Raw genomic sequence first — 14,278 nt, 5'->3', positions numbered from 1 at the left:
TGTTTTTGTATAGCCGCATGCATTTTTGCATTATGAGTTTGGAGTCTGTTAATAAAAACAAGAGGGGACTCATTTGGCATTTGGAAAATTCTCTGCAGGTCTTGAATTAAAGAGGCTAAATCTCGAGAATCACCAAAATATTGGTTTAGCAATATTTTGATTTCTTCCCAAGTTTCTGGGTTGCGAGAACTTATTAATTCTGCTGCTTTACCTCTGAGTTTATTTTTGATATGTAAAATAAGTAAGATTCTTTGGTCTTGAATTGCCATGCGGTAAGCGGTATTACACGCACTTATGAACGTATTAAGAAAAATTTGATCACCGTCATATTCTGGGACGATTGAAAAAATTTCACTCAATTTATAGGGTTCAAGTGGGGGTGCACTGGGTGAAGCATTTGTGTTGGGCATTTTTGAAAATAGAACAGTACACACAAGAATGGAAATATTCAATTATATTAAAAATCGAGATGATTCTTTGTTTGTTGCTCACCAAAGGATGTCCATGGAGGATGAAATCCGGCTTCACTAGCGTTGCTCCGGCGAAGTTAGCGTGCGCTTGTTCTTCTACCGTTGAAGAGACCGTCCTGCTATGGTCCTGTGGCTTGGGAGCGTAGGTTAGACTGCGCCAATTTTGTTATAACTCACTTCAGAAAAATAACTTTTTAAAAAATTAATATTTATTGAACAGGGGAAACAGATCTGTATCCCCAGAGTTGAGTAGTAACAGTATGACAACTAGAATACAACTAACTTTATTACGCCACGCAGGACGTTTTTATATGAAAAAAATATCATGAAGTAGGCATCTACGTGAACAAAGAACGGTAAACGGCGCCTGGGATCTTTCTGGAACTGCGTAGGTGCCGGATGTTGATTCAGCTATGCTCTTGAGATGGTCACCTTGGAGATGAATGGTAGAGGTCAGCCATGGGCATATAACATATATATATATATATATATATATATATATATATATATATATATATATATATATATATATATATATATATATATATATATATATATATATACCGGGTGTCCCAGAGCTTTTAGGCCAGCAGATATCTCAGTCACCTGCAGAAAAAAATTGAAAAAAAATATGTATATCATAGAAGACCACCAGCACTTTCATGTAGCAGAGCAAAATCCACCCCCTCGCGAGCAACCCCTGCGAAACCATCCCTAACTTTTGTTTTTCAAATGGCAACCCCATGTTGTTTGTCGTTCAACTGACAGCTCTTGTTATTTCTCAACCAACGATATATCATAATTATTCGAGAAAATTGAATACGTTAGTGGGTACTATTAACTGGACTGATCGAATTGTTCTGCATTGTAGACACCAGAAAAAGTGGACGCTACGCAGAAAAAGAGGCGATAAAATGTTAGAACTTTTTGTGCTTCCTTTCATTCCTCTGATATCTGGATGACACATTGCCATCAGTCGTGATATTGTTGTTGTATATCAAAATGCCTTTTACCTTCACTCCCAACGAATACGTTGATATGCTTTTAATTTTTGGTGAATGCCGAAAGAATAAACGTGCTGCGGAGAGGCTGTATGGGCAGCGCTTTCATGATCGTCGACAACCAGGTCGTAATACGTTTTCGTATGTAGAAAATACCATGCGAACGGGATCATTTCCAGGAAAAACAGATCAAGTACATCCTACTCCCGTGCGAACTGAGGAAAATTGCATAAATGTGTTGGCCTACGCCGAAGCACATCCTCATATTTCGGTTCGTGCATTGGCGGTAGAGATTGGGATCAGTAAGTCATCTGTGCAAAGAATTTTCAAACAGTACAAGTATCATCCCTTCAAAATTCATTTACACCAAGGACTCAGACCTACCGATTTCGAAAGACGAACGGCATTCATTGCTCACATTCAAGTTTTAGTCCATGACAATCCAAACATCCTCAATCAAATCTTGTGGAGTGACGAATCCCGCTTCCTTAATAATGGTACTGTTAATCGACATAACATGCACTATTGGTCACAGGACAACCCTCACTGGATTAGAGAAACCAATTTCCAAACAATGTGGGGTGTGAACGTGTGGTGTGGTTTACATAATGGACGACTCATCGGGCCCTATTTTTCCCAAGACACTGACGGGCCACCGATATTTACATTTCTTGGAAAATTGTTTACCTGCCCTCCTGGAAGATATTCCACTTGAAGAACGACAACAAATGTGGTGGCAACAAGATGGTGCTCCTGCACATAACCATAATGTAGTTACTACATTCCTCAATGATACTTTTCGAGACCGTTGGATTGGAAATAGTAGACCTGTGCGATGGCCTGCACGTTCTCCAGATCTCACGCCACTTGACTTTTTCCTGTGGGGATATCTGAAACGAGTTGCCTTCGAAACACAATCAATGAATATTGACGATTTAACCCAAAAAATTTTAGAGGCTTGTCATACCGTTACTCCATAAATGATTAGGGCTTCCTGTACTCGCGCGCTGATTCGGCGACTTGAAGCATGTGTGGCAAGTGCTGGCCAACATTTTGAACATTTTCTGTAGTATCATGTATCAAAATACAGATGACCTTAAACATTAATATTTCATTTGTGTTTTTATTTTCTATGATTCTGCATGTCATTCTACCTACCATGATACATCATTGACCGAGAAATGAAAAAGACTGTAAGTTGAACCAAAACAAACATGGGCGTGCCATTTGAAAAACAAAAGTTAGGGGTGGTTTCTTGGGGGTTGTTTACCAGGGGGTGGATTTTGCTATGCTGCATGAAAGTGCTTGTGTTCTCCTATGATACATATTTTTGTTTTAATTTTTGTTCTGCAGGTAACTGAGATATCTGCTGGCCTAAAAGCTCTGGGACACCCGGTATATACATATATATGTTGACTCCGTGCGTATGTGTTGTTTCCTGCTTTCGGCAAACAAGTGTTGCCCATCTTTACACTTGGCTGCACCGCGCTGATGAGGCCAATAGCCAGAAACACGTGTCCGCGGTTTGCCCCCCTTTTTTGGAGTGTTGTGTCCACGAATTGTATATATATATATATATATATATATATATATATATATATATATATACAGTGCTAGTCAAAAGTCCCCTCCCCCCCTCGTATCTTTGGAGCGGATATACTTATAATAATGAAATTTGGAGGGTGGAAATAAACGGATGTAGGCTTCTTAACTGGTCATAACAGGTGACGCAATAGTCATAAATGACGTCACAAGGCCACTGTGACCAAAAATTTTAAATGGGACCCTATGGCAAGTGACAGCTCGTTTGAAAGGTATTAAAAATACCTATTCAGTCATACCAATTTTGTTTGGGTTTCGGCTGATTTTGATTGATAAATTGAAGAAATACGAAAATTATTGTTTCGCATTTAATTAATAAAGATTTTAAAGTACGCCTCTGGTTCATCGTCAAAAAGGTTAACGTGTTTGAATTATCTACTTGTCAAAAGTGTTTATACCTTGAAAATTTACCTAAGCTATTGTTTAACGAGACGTTTAAGTGTTTACATAGGCAAAATGGTACGTACTGTAGCCGACAAAGTAGCAGCTATCTTAATAATTGGTGAATGTAGAAACAATTTCCATGCAGCGGAACGACTGTTTAATGAGAGGTACCCCGATCGCCCTATATCGAGGGTTTATTTGAGGGAGCTTCTTCGGAAGTTTGAAGCATCAGGTAGTGTTCAAGATGCCAAACGATCTGGTCGACCAACAATTAGTGATGACAAAAAAATTGACATACTTGGAGAAATGGTAGTGAACCCTACTTCTTCCACAGCCCAAGTTGCGTCTATCTGTGAAGTCAGTCGAAGGACAGTACATAGGGTGTTGGCTAAAAACAAATTTCATCCATACAAATTAAAAATGGTGCACCAACTTTCAGATGATGACCCCGACCGAAGACTAGAATTCTGTGAAACTATGTCCGACAAAATGAACCAACAACCAGGCTACATACAGACAATTTGTTTTAGTGACGAAAGTACTTTCTTTCTCGATGGAAATGTTAACACTCAAAATGTGAGGTATTGGAGTGACACAAATCCTCACATCTTTCGTGAAAAACATACTCAATTTCCAGAAAAAGTAAATGTTTGGGCAGGTATTTTGGGAAACCACATAGTTGGGCCTCTTTTTCTCAATGCTAACTTAACCGGTGAATTGTATCTGGAGATGTTACAAACTGATATTGAGGCGTTAATTCTTGAAGTTCTAGAAGATAATCCAGATGAATTCGACAACTTGGAAATAACGTTTCAACAAGATGGTGCTCCTGCACACTATTACGGTGCAGTAAGACGTTACCTAGATGAAGAATATCGTGGTAGATGGATTGGACGACGAGGTTCGATCGAATGGCCAGCTTGGTCACCGGACCTTACACCATTAGATTTTTTTCTATGGGGGTACTTGAAATCTAAGGTTTACGCTACAGCACCTGACAGTATTGCCATTCTGAAACAACGAATTGTTGAAGAATGTAGGGCAATTTCCGCTGACACACTGGGACGAGTACGACAAGAGTTTAGCAATAGGATGCATTACTGCCAGGAAGTAGATGGAGCACATTTTGAACACTTATTATAAGAACTGGTTCTTAAATCTTTATTAATTAAATGCGAAACTATAACTTTCGTATTTCTTCAATTTATCAATCAAAATCAGCCGAAACCCAAACAAAATTGGTATGACTGAATAGGTATTTTCAATACCTTTCAAACGAGCTGTCACTTGCCATAGGGTCCCATTTAAAATTTTTGGTCACAGTGGCCTTGTGACGTCGTTTATGACTATTGCGTCACCTGTTATGACCAGTTAAGAAGCCTACATCCGTTTATTTCCACACTCCAAATTTCATTATTATAAGTATACCCGTTCAAAAGATACGAGGGGGGGAGGGGACTTTTGACTAGCACTGTATATATATATATATATATATATATATATATATATATATATATATATATATATATATATATTTGAATTGAAAAATTTCCACTGGACAAGTGATAACAATTGTTGCGGGAAGCAGGTTGGCCCGACTGGGCACTGGAGGTAAGTTCACTCGAAGGATTACTGCAAGCGAATGATGTATTTTGGCCTTGTCTCGCATTTTCAAAGGGTAAGCTCCACCCACTTCCCCCTCTACAACCCCACCGTCAGTTGTGCACTGTGTGGGGGTTGTGGTGGGGATGAAGTGGGAGAGAACGATAACATTAATTTACTATATTCAATTGGTATGAATTTTCCAATTATTGTTGAACATTGAAAAAAAGGGTATATATATTTTCTATACTCAATTAAGTCAATTGCTCTTCCAATAATTTAATGAGTAGATCTAATTTTCCATTGCCGACATTGCTTTCATCTTTCAACACTTCGAAAATAATTCTGAAATTCTGATTGGGGCATGTTTGATAAAACTCAATGTCATTGTGTCCCCAAGGTAATGTCTTGGTGGTATTAGGTATTATGAACCTTTTATCATCCTTACGTGATAGAACAACTTTATTGCACATCAATGTATATACTTCATGTGAATCACTTCGAAATATATTCATATTTCGCAATATTGTACCACCTGTTTCAACAATCTTTATGTAATCATCAACTGATATTTGATTTCTTTTAACGGATTTTTTTATACCTTTTGCCTTCTTTATTTCATCTGATACACTTTCAACTTGATAAGCTTTGGCACCTGTGCCGTGGAAACTAATGATAGGACCATTCGGTAGTTCATCCTTCATCTTTCCAAGCATCGACTTCCTTACTGGCACATTGAATTTATTATCCATCACATAGCTGGAAGTGTCAAATTCATCAATGTTCTCAGTCATGAAATCATAGAAATTATCAGTCATTATTTTCAATATGAAAGAATCCGTATCGGTATATAGAAGAGAAGCTTGAGATTCGTAATGCTTTTTGATGACGTCATAAGAAAAGTCTTAGATAAATGTTCGTTTACACCTGCGAGAAAAGTTGCGACATTAGTTGCGCAAATGGTGTTGCATAGTTTAAACACACAGATGCAAGTTTTGCTGACAGTTGGCTGCGAGTTATCGTGCGAACTCTCGCACGAGCCAGTGTCAGTGTTTGTTGCGACAGTTTTTGCGACATTTGCTATAAATCCGTTTACATGTGACAGCATTCAGTGCAATTCCAACTCGCGCAAGTAGACCGTGGTCAGTAGCTGTTTGAACATGCCACGAAGCAGACGCGTAAAAACTGCTGCTGCGGTTGTTTTAGTAGATTATTGGTTTAGAGAAAGACAGAAAAAAAAAGAATAGGAGTGTCTGGGTTAGAAAATGGATTGAAAGAAGGCGAGATTTGGGAGCTTTTGCAACATTAGTTAATGAGTTACAAATAGAAGATTCACAACAGTTCAGGAATTTTATTAGGATGTCTGCTGTAGAGCTAGAGGAATTACTATCTCTTGTTGGGGCAAAAATTCAAAAAAGGACACCATTTTAAGGGAATCGATATCAGCAAGTCACCGGCTGATAGTTACTCTGCGCTTTCTTGCCTCTGGTAAGTATAATGGCATGATTTTCTGACTGTAATTCTACATAATATTGTGTTTTAGGTGACTCGTATCATTCTCTGATGTATCTATTCAGAATCCCAGTATGCACCATAAGTAAATTTATACCGGAAGTGTGTGCAGCAATTTATGACAAAGTCAAAGAAAGGGTAATGAAGGTAAGGGTTTTCACATTAGCATATGGAGTTTTATAAAATACTAATTATATGAATTAATAATTATTTAATAATTATTCCACTAACATAATATTAAAATATTCTAAACATCACCGGTTTCGATGTATAAACTTTATTCGCAAAAGGATGTGAAAAATTAATTGATGTTTCTGTTACAAAGCAATACAACTATACCTAAACAAACAAATTTCCTAAAATCTCAGATAGTCACAGAGGAAAAAGAAGAATAATATAAAATATGGCATAAAAGATAAATTCAATAAGTTTACAACAAAGTTGTTAACAAAGAAGATTCATGTCCTGGTTCTTCCTGCTGGTCTATCTGTTGAGTATGCGAATATGGCACTTGGTACTGTGGTGGATAAGACGACGAAGAGCCGTCGCTGCCATAAGGAGACGGAGTAGACCGCGCAGCTGGTTGGGGATAATGAAAGTGTAAGAGCCTAAAACGTTTGTAAACTAAACCAAGCGCTTCAGCTTCACCTATGTTTGTAATCGCTTCCATAACAATTTGTTTAAATATACGTTAATTAGCAGGGTTTTTGATCTGTCGCAGTTCTGAGGCACAGAAATCACCAAACACTTGTTCCTCATCATCTTTCTCACTAAGCTGTCGCATCGCTTGCTGAACATAGAGTTGCATTTCCTGAGAAGGTTTTATTTTTCTTTTCTTGACTGGAGGAGCTTGTATTTCTGCGTCTGTATCTGCTTGGGGCTCATTAATTGATGTAGAAGAGTCATCCATATATTCGTCCCCCAATCCCTCACCTTGCAACGTTTCATCGTTCTGCTTTTGCTTTGCTTTCATTGTCTGTAAAGAACAAGAGTACATGTATTTCTAATATATGTTGGAAATCAATTTGTCAATTTCATTGTTTATTGTTTAATTTATCTAATGTAATTAATTCCATAGCGTAAAAGAGTCACAATTAAGTCACATCTATTAAATGGTGTGATAAGGTATGTAGACGGTTACATAAAATGTTGACAGTGTTTTTTTGTTCTAGATGCCTGGAAGCAAAACTGAATGGAAAGAAATTGCTAAAGGATTCGATACCACATGGAATTTTCCAAATTGTATTGGTGCACTCGATGGCAAGCACATTGTAATGCAAGCACCTCCAAATAGTGGTAGCTTGTATTTCAACTATAAAGGAACCTACAGCATTGTCTTGCTCGCAAAGGTGGATAGCTGTTACAATTTTACCTACATCGATGTTGGCTGCTGTGGAAGGATTTCTGATGGAGGGGTGTTTAACAATACTTCTCTAAAAGAAGGTATTGTGAACGAGGCCTTAGACCTACCAGATCATTCAGCATTGAGAGGGAGGCAGCGTCCAGTGCCGTATGTGATCGTTGCTGACGATGCTTTTGCATTAAGCACATACTTAATGAAACCGTACCCTTTCCGCGACCAACCTATTAAGCAACGTGTGTACAACTATAGGCTATCTCGATGCAGAAGAATAGTTGAAAATGTGTTTGGGTTGGCTGCAAATAGATTTAGAATTTTACGAAAGCCTATCCTTTCATGTCCTGAAAAAGTGAGGACTGTTGTGTTGGCAATATGCACGTTGCATAATTATCTAATGCAAGGAAAAGAGTCCGTTAAGAGGTATGCCCTCCTAGGAACATTTGACATGGAAGACAATGGTATCGTGACTGATGGATTCTGGCGTTCAGAAGGAGGTGTTCCTGATGGGAATTTACGTCCTCTACAGGCAACAAAAAACAGAAACCACCCAAAGGCTGCAGATCTAGTTCGTACAGAGTTCACCGAGTATTTTTCATCTTCCCTAGGACAGGTTCACTGGCAGTATAGGCATATTTAGATGTTTTACATGATAAGACCAAAAGTGATCCCAACTGTATTTTTTGTAAACAATGAAACTCTTTTGGCCCAGTTACTTGGTCAAAAAGTTCAAATACATTAGTATTAGATGTTACGGCTATTTTTCTGATGTATAAAACGAATATGCTCTAAAAACCACAATAATATCACTTTTTACGAAGAAGAAGATTTACCATATTTCACAAACCGAATGCTGTGCCCCAAAAAAATTCATTTTTGAAACTGAAAACATGAAAAACATACTGGCGTACTGAGAACGTACTGGGTTCATCTTGTACCCATGTTGTAAATTTTTATTTAGGTATTTTTGTTTTAAAAAATTATGGAAAAGTACTAATATTATTACAAAAAAGGACAACTTTGCTAAAACAAGTTCTATAAGCAAAACATTTATGAAGAATAATTTTTTTCATTTACGCTTTCAGTTTTTGCTACATGAAAATTATGTTTAAAAAAGACCACGTTTTCACCAAATGTTCCAAAGGCTGAAACAGATATTTACGTTTAAAACATTTTTAGGTCGTAAGTCGCTCGAAAGTAATGTGGCGCGCTTGAATGGTTTGACTCTACCTACAGGTAGTACAATGTTAACGTCTCACCCTTACCCTTCAGACTTTGTAGCTTGTAAAGTAAATACCGCCCTTAACCACTAACCAGGCACAATTATGAAATATGTATACTTGCAAAAGTACTAGATCTTGTAGGTACGTTCACATGAATGAATTTCAAAGCAGCAAAATACGGCCAATTGGACACATACACTTCTTTCTTTTTCTTTCTTCTTTATCTTTTTCAATTCAGAGTTGTATTGACTACGTAAATTATGAATTTTTCTTTGTACTTCAGTTATATCAATTTTCAGTTTCTCGCTAATATCACGGAACGCTTCGTGTTTTTTACACGGTTTCTGTAATCCTTCAATGTTACATTCCACAGCAATTCATTTTCTTCATATAGGGTAATCAGTTTTTTTGTCTCCAAGTCTGACCATTTCTTAGTTTCATCAATTTTAGGAGGCAGTTCCATCTCGTCTTTTTCCATTGACAGCAACACACTACTACGACTATTTATAAGCCAAAACACAACATCAATGCACAACAAACTATGTTGAGACTCGGCAGATACAACCACTCACCACGTTAACTTGCAGACAACTGTCGGGAAATATCTCCCACGGTTTGATCGGGCGATACTGCGAGCGCGAGAAATTGCTAAGGCTGAGCTTCGTGTTTAGACTTGCAAGTTAAATTGTCGGACTCTCTGCCGGCCAGCTCGCGACACTACTAGCAACAGCTGTCGCGACATTGGTTGCAGATCTGTTTACACTTGCAAGTTTGACTGTCAGACAGAAAACTCGCGCAATTTCTCGCAGATGTAAACGAACCTCAACAGTTATCGACATATCCAATATGCGAAGTCCCAGATATAACGGTTTATTGTAGCAAACCTTAACTCTACCCAAATGAATGGCGACAAAGTCTTCCGAAAATATAGATAATGTTTTGAAATTGGGACGAGCTATAAGAGCGTTGGCACCTCTTCTTATAGATTTCCAATGTGTAAAAATGCGAATATCTCTTCTATTATTAACATTCTCCATTGTTTTGTCATATCGCTGCTCCGGAAGTATAATGACGCAACTGTAAAATTGTGTGAAATTGACATTATTGTGTTGGCGGGCTCAAAAATGCGTTTACTATATGTTTGTAAATCGACATAATTGTACTTACAAAATTCGCCACGAGAGGAAAGATCAGTCGTTATAACCAGAATACTTTTTTACCTTCCCCTCCGGCAGAAAAACGACTCATTGTTCACTTGTGTTTAAATGTGAAAGTGTTTTCATCAGTATCCGGAACGATATCGACTCAACTGCTGTTTGCTACAAGATTGAAACTTATTTTCAGCGCTACAACGACGTAAGTGTTCTTTGTGTTATTTTACTTCGATAAATATTCATTTAATTTGTCATAACTGTACTTTCCGTCAATGTCGCAGTAAATATTGAAATAATAATACGACCTAAATGCTCTTTTTGTCATTGTTGCACCCAAAAGATCATTTAAATTTTGTATTATTACGAATTAATTTGGCGATTTTTAATTTTTCAGGCGAAAGTTATCCGAATTACTGGACATAGATATAAATATTGATTAATAATGAGCGATCGTACAAAAAAAATAATGCGTCTTGCTTATGAAAACATGGGTAAACAAAGGGACGTGTCAGAGAGAAGTCAGCCAACGACATCTCATGGGACTTCATTACATGAGGTGCGTTTTTATCAATTACTCAATGTTTTATTTAGTATTTAATTTTGGGTGAGTTTCTTTGTAGGATGAAACAATCCCGAAAATATAATTATTTATATAAAAATAACAACTTTGGAAAGGATAAAAATTACATATTTTTTTTATATTCGTAGCCTGGAATGGAAGATGACGACCCGACCAAGGAAGGGCCCCAGATTTCTATGTGGCCAAGGTATGCCATTCATAGTTCAACTCCTACAAAATTAGCCTTACGAAAACTTGAGCCTTGTAAGCAATATGCCAGCCCTATCAGTTCGGATGATGAAAAATTATTTTCTTCGGGTTCGAGCGACCTGTATGAGCCAAGCGATGAATCGTCAAGCGAAGAGTCCTCAACAGAAAACATCACGTCCTCGGCTTCACTGCCTATCAACAAAGACATTTCAGCACCTGACTCAAATGAAGCAACCGGATCAGAAGATTCTCAACCTAAAAAAGCCAAGAAAAGGACCAGAAATGAAAAGAATTGGAAACAAAATGTTGCTAAAAGATTAAAAAACTCGGGAAAAAGTTACAAATCTAGAACTAACAAAACTATCGAGGCCCGGAAGATGAGACCCCCCTGTTCCGATAAATGTGTTTTGTCATGCTCAAAGAACTTCCCCTATGAAAAGAGAGTTCAGAAGTTTAATGAATACTGGGCTTTGGGATCGTTACAGCGTCAACGGGATTATTTATATTCATGCATTGAAAAACTTGAACTTAAATACCGTCGCATATCTTCCAGTCGACCAAGGAAGCCGAATTGCTGTTTTTATTTTATGAATGATAAGAAAATCAGGATATGCAAAACATTTTTCATCAACACTCTTGGGATCAGTGAAAGGGCAGTCCGCACTGTGATCGATGGAAAATTATCAGGAAACGGATTCGCACCATTAGATAACCGGGGAAAACATAACAAACACAAGAAGATTGATGATGAAATTTTAAATTCTGTAAGGCATCACATTAATAAAATTCCCCGAATAGAGAGTCACTATGTGAGGAGAGACACATCACGGGAGTTTATAGATGGTGCATTAACAATTGCTGACATTCATAGGCATTATTGCTCAGAACGTTCTATGGTCAATAAGCCTGCTGTGAACTATGATACATTCGCCAAAATATTCAATACCGAATTTAATATTGGGTTTTTTATACCCAAAAAGGATCAGTGTGATCGGTGTGAGAGTTACAAGAATGCAGTAGACAAATCCGGGCTTGAAGAAGAGTTCAAAAAACACCAAGAAGAAAAAGAACTTAGCAGAATCGAAAAGGCTTTGGATAAAGAAAAGGCAGCAAAGTCCGAAATACAACTTGTGGTTTATGATTTACAAGCTGTACTACCCGTCCCGATGGGGCAAACTTCAACATTTTTTTACAAATCTCGACTAAACTGCTTTAACTTCACAGTAAGTTCTATCAACCACCATTAATAATCATCAAATAAAGCAACTAACTGTTTTTTTTCTTCAGGTAACCGAAATTATGACATCAAAAACTAATTGCTATTTTTGGCATGAAGGATTAGGTAACCGAGGAGTTAATGAAATCGCCACTGGAGTATACCTATACATTGAAGAGCTCTCAAGAAGCAGACCAGGAAGTGACATAATATTTTATTCAGACAATTGTGGTGGGCAACAAAAAAATAAGTCAGTAGAAAACAAAAGGGGATTAGGTTTTTGAGTAAGGAAGGCTGGCTACTAATTTTCTTATTTAATTTGCAGGTACATGATGGCAATGTACTTGTTTGCTGTCGGACATCTGGATGTCCATTCCATAACTCATAAATACCTCATTCGAGGTCACACTCAGAATGAGGGTGATGCAGGGCATAGCATTATAGAAAGAAATTTAAAAAGGACCAAACGATCAGGACCTATTTATGTTCCTGACCAATATGTTTCAGTAATTAGAAATGCCAAAAAGAAGGGTGAGCCCTTAAAAGTTAAAGAAATGGGTTATGCAGATTTTTTTGATTTTAAGTCACTTTATAACAGGATGTCCCTTAATGTTATCAAGGATACAGAAGGTAACCCTTTTAAGGTGTCTGAAATAAAACAAATTCGATTCGAAAAGGGGAGTGATGTTTTTCAGTATAAAAATAGTTTTAAGGAAGTTGAGTGGAAAGAGGTTGATTTTAAAAAAAGAATATCACGTGCTGAAGAAAGCCTTTCTTTAACACCTGCTTACAGCAGGAAGATTCCTATTCCAGGAAATAAGTTAAAAGACTTAATGAGTCTGATAAACAATAATATGATTCCCTCCTTCTACAAACCCTTTTATGAGTCTTAAATAATTAGAAATTAAAAAAAAATTGTATATTTGTTTAATCCTGATTGTCAAATAATAATTTTGGTTCTTTGTATTTTGGTTTTTCTATAATTTGTTGTTAAATCAATCTCAAACTATTTTGATAATTATTGTTGTTCAAATAAACTTTTTCATCACATTTTCTAAATATTTTTACTTGTATTCCTTACTCCTATAACGACAGAAGTGTAAAATTTATGATGTATTTTCAGAAGAACAATGACGTATTTACATGGTACTGGATGCTGTGAGGGTGGTATTTATTATTTTATAAATTCTAATAACTTAAAAGTTGCAATAATAAACCACAATGTCTACAAGCTACTCTCATAAACGAATCAAACCAAATCTATAAGTCATTTTATTAAGACAAATTAAAATTATTTTTCAGTTGCTTGTCCTGTAAAATTTCAATTTTTGCAGTTGTGCCATTATACTTCCGGAGCAGCGATATATGGAATTCACGTTCAGTTTGGAATAGTTCTTCTCAAACTTATTCTTGACATTATTTCTTAGGGTTGTATTCAAATCAATATATTTCTTCAACCATTGTGAATCTGAGAATTCTATGAGTTCTCTTCACCATCAATCCATTACGAACCGCCTGTTTCAAATTTCTATAGTGAACAATATATTTTTTTTATCATTCAAATTCGGTATGAGTTTGGGTATTTTAGACTTTGAACCAGGTGGTATAATGCTCTCCACCAAAAATGGCAAATGTGAATCGTGCAATTCTATAGGGTAGTGGACATCTACTTCAATAATGTATCCTTGACAGCCATCATCTGGGATGCTATTGATATCTAGCTGACTTATTTCATCGGTGGTCAACCACGTTGATCCTTCAACAGGTAGTGATTGACACATACTACGGCCATATAGATTGGTTGCATCCAAATACATTATGAAGGATGAAGGTTCGTTGGGATTATAATTTGGAAGAAATTGATTATTTGCAATATGCTTCCTTTCCGAACATTGGCTAACACCGCCACGTATACCATTTTGGAAAAATGCACTGGAAATTCCATACCTGCTACATTCAATACGGTTGAAAAGTGTGGGCATGACGAA

General features: G+C 37.0%; 1 protein-coding gene across 1 annotated transcript; it reads left to right on the top strand.

The window, feature by feature from the left end:
- Positions 1 to 10,655: 10,655 nt before the first annotated feature.
- LOC141483280 (uncharacterized) lies at positions 10,656 to 13,550 on the top strand. Its single transcript, XM_074177773.1, has 3 exons — positions 10,656 to 10,861; positions 11,014 to 12,297; positions 12,362 to 13,550. The coding sequence occupies exons 1-3, from the start codon at positions 10,748 to 10,750 to the stop codon at positions 12,572 to 12,574; spliced, it is 1,611 nt and encodes a 536-aa protein (XP_074033874.1). The 5' UTR covers positions 10,656 to 10,747; the 3' UTR covers positions 12,575 to 13,550.
- The last annotated feature ends 728 nt before the right edge of the window (positions 13,551 to 14,278 follow it).

This window comes from Leptinotarsa decemlineata, unplaced genomic scaffold (genome assembly GCF_025532065.1).
Source record: "Leptinotarsa decemlineata unplaced genomic scaffold, Ldec_3_MD MMD2_tig00003192_RagTag_RagTag, whole genome shotgun sequence".
NCBI classification, from domain to species: domain Eukaryota; kingdom Metazoa; phylum Arthropoda; class Insecta; order Coleoptera; family Chrysomelidae; genus Leptinotarsa; species Leptinotarsa decemlineata.
The sequence above is the reverse complement of the archived record's forward strand: the minus strand, read 5'-3'. Positions and strand labels throughout refer to the sequence as shown.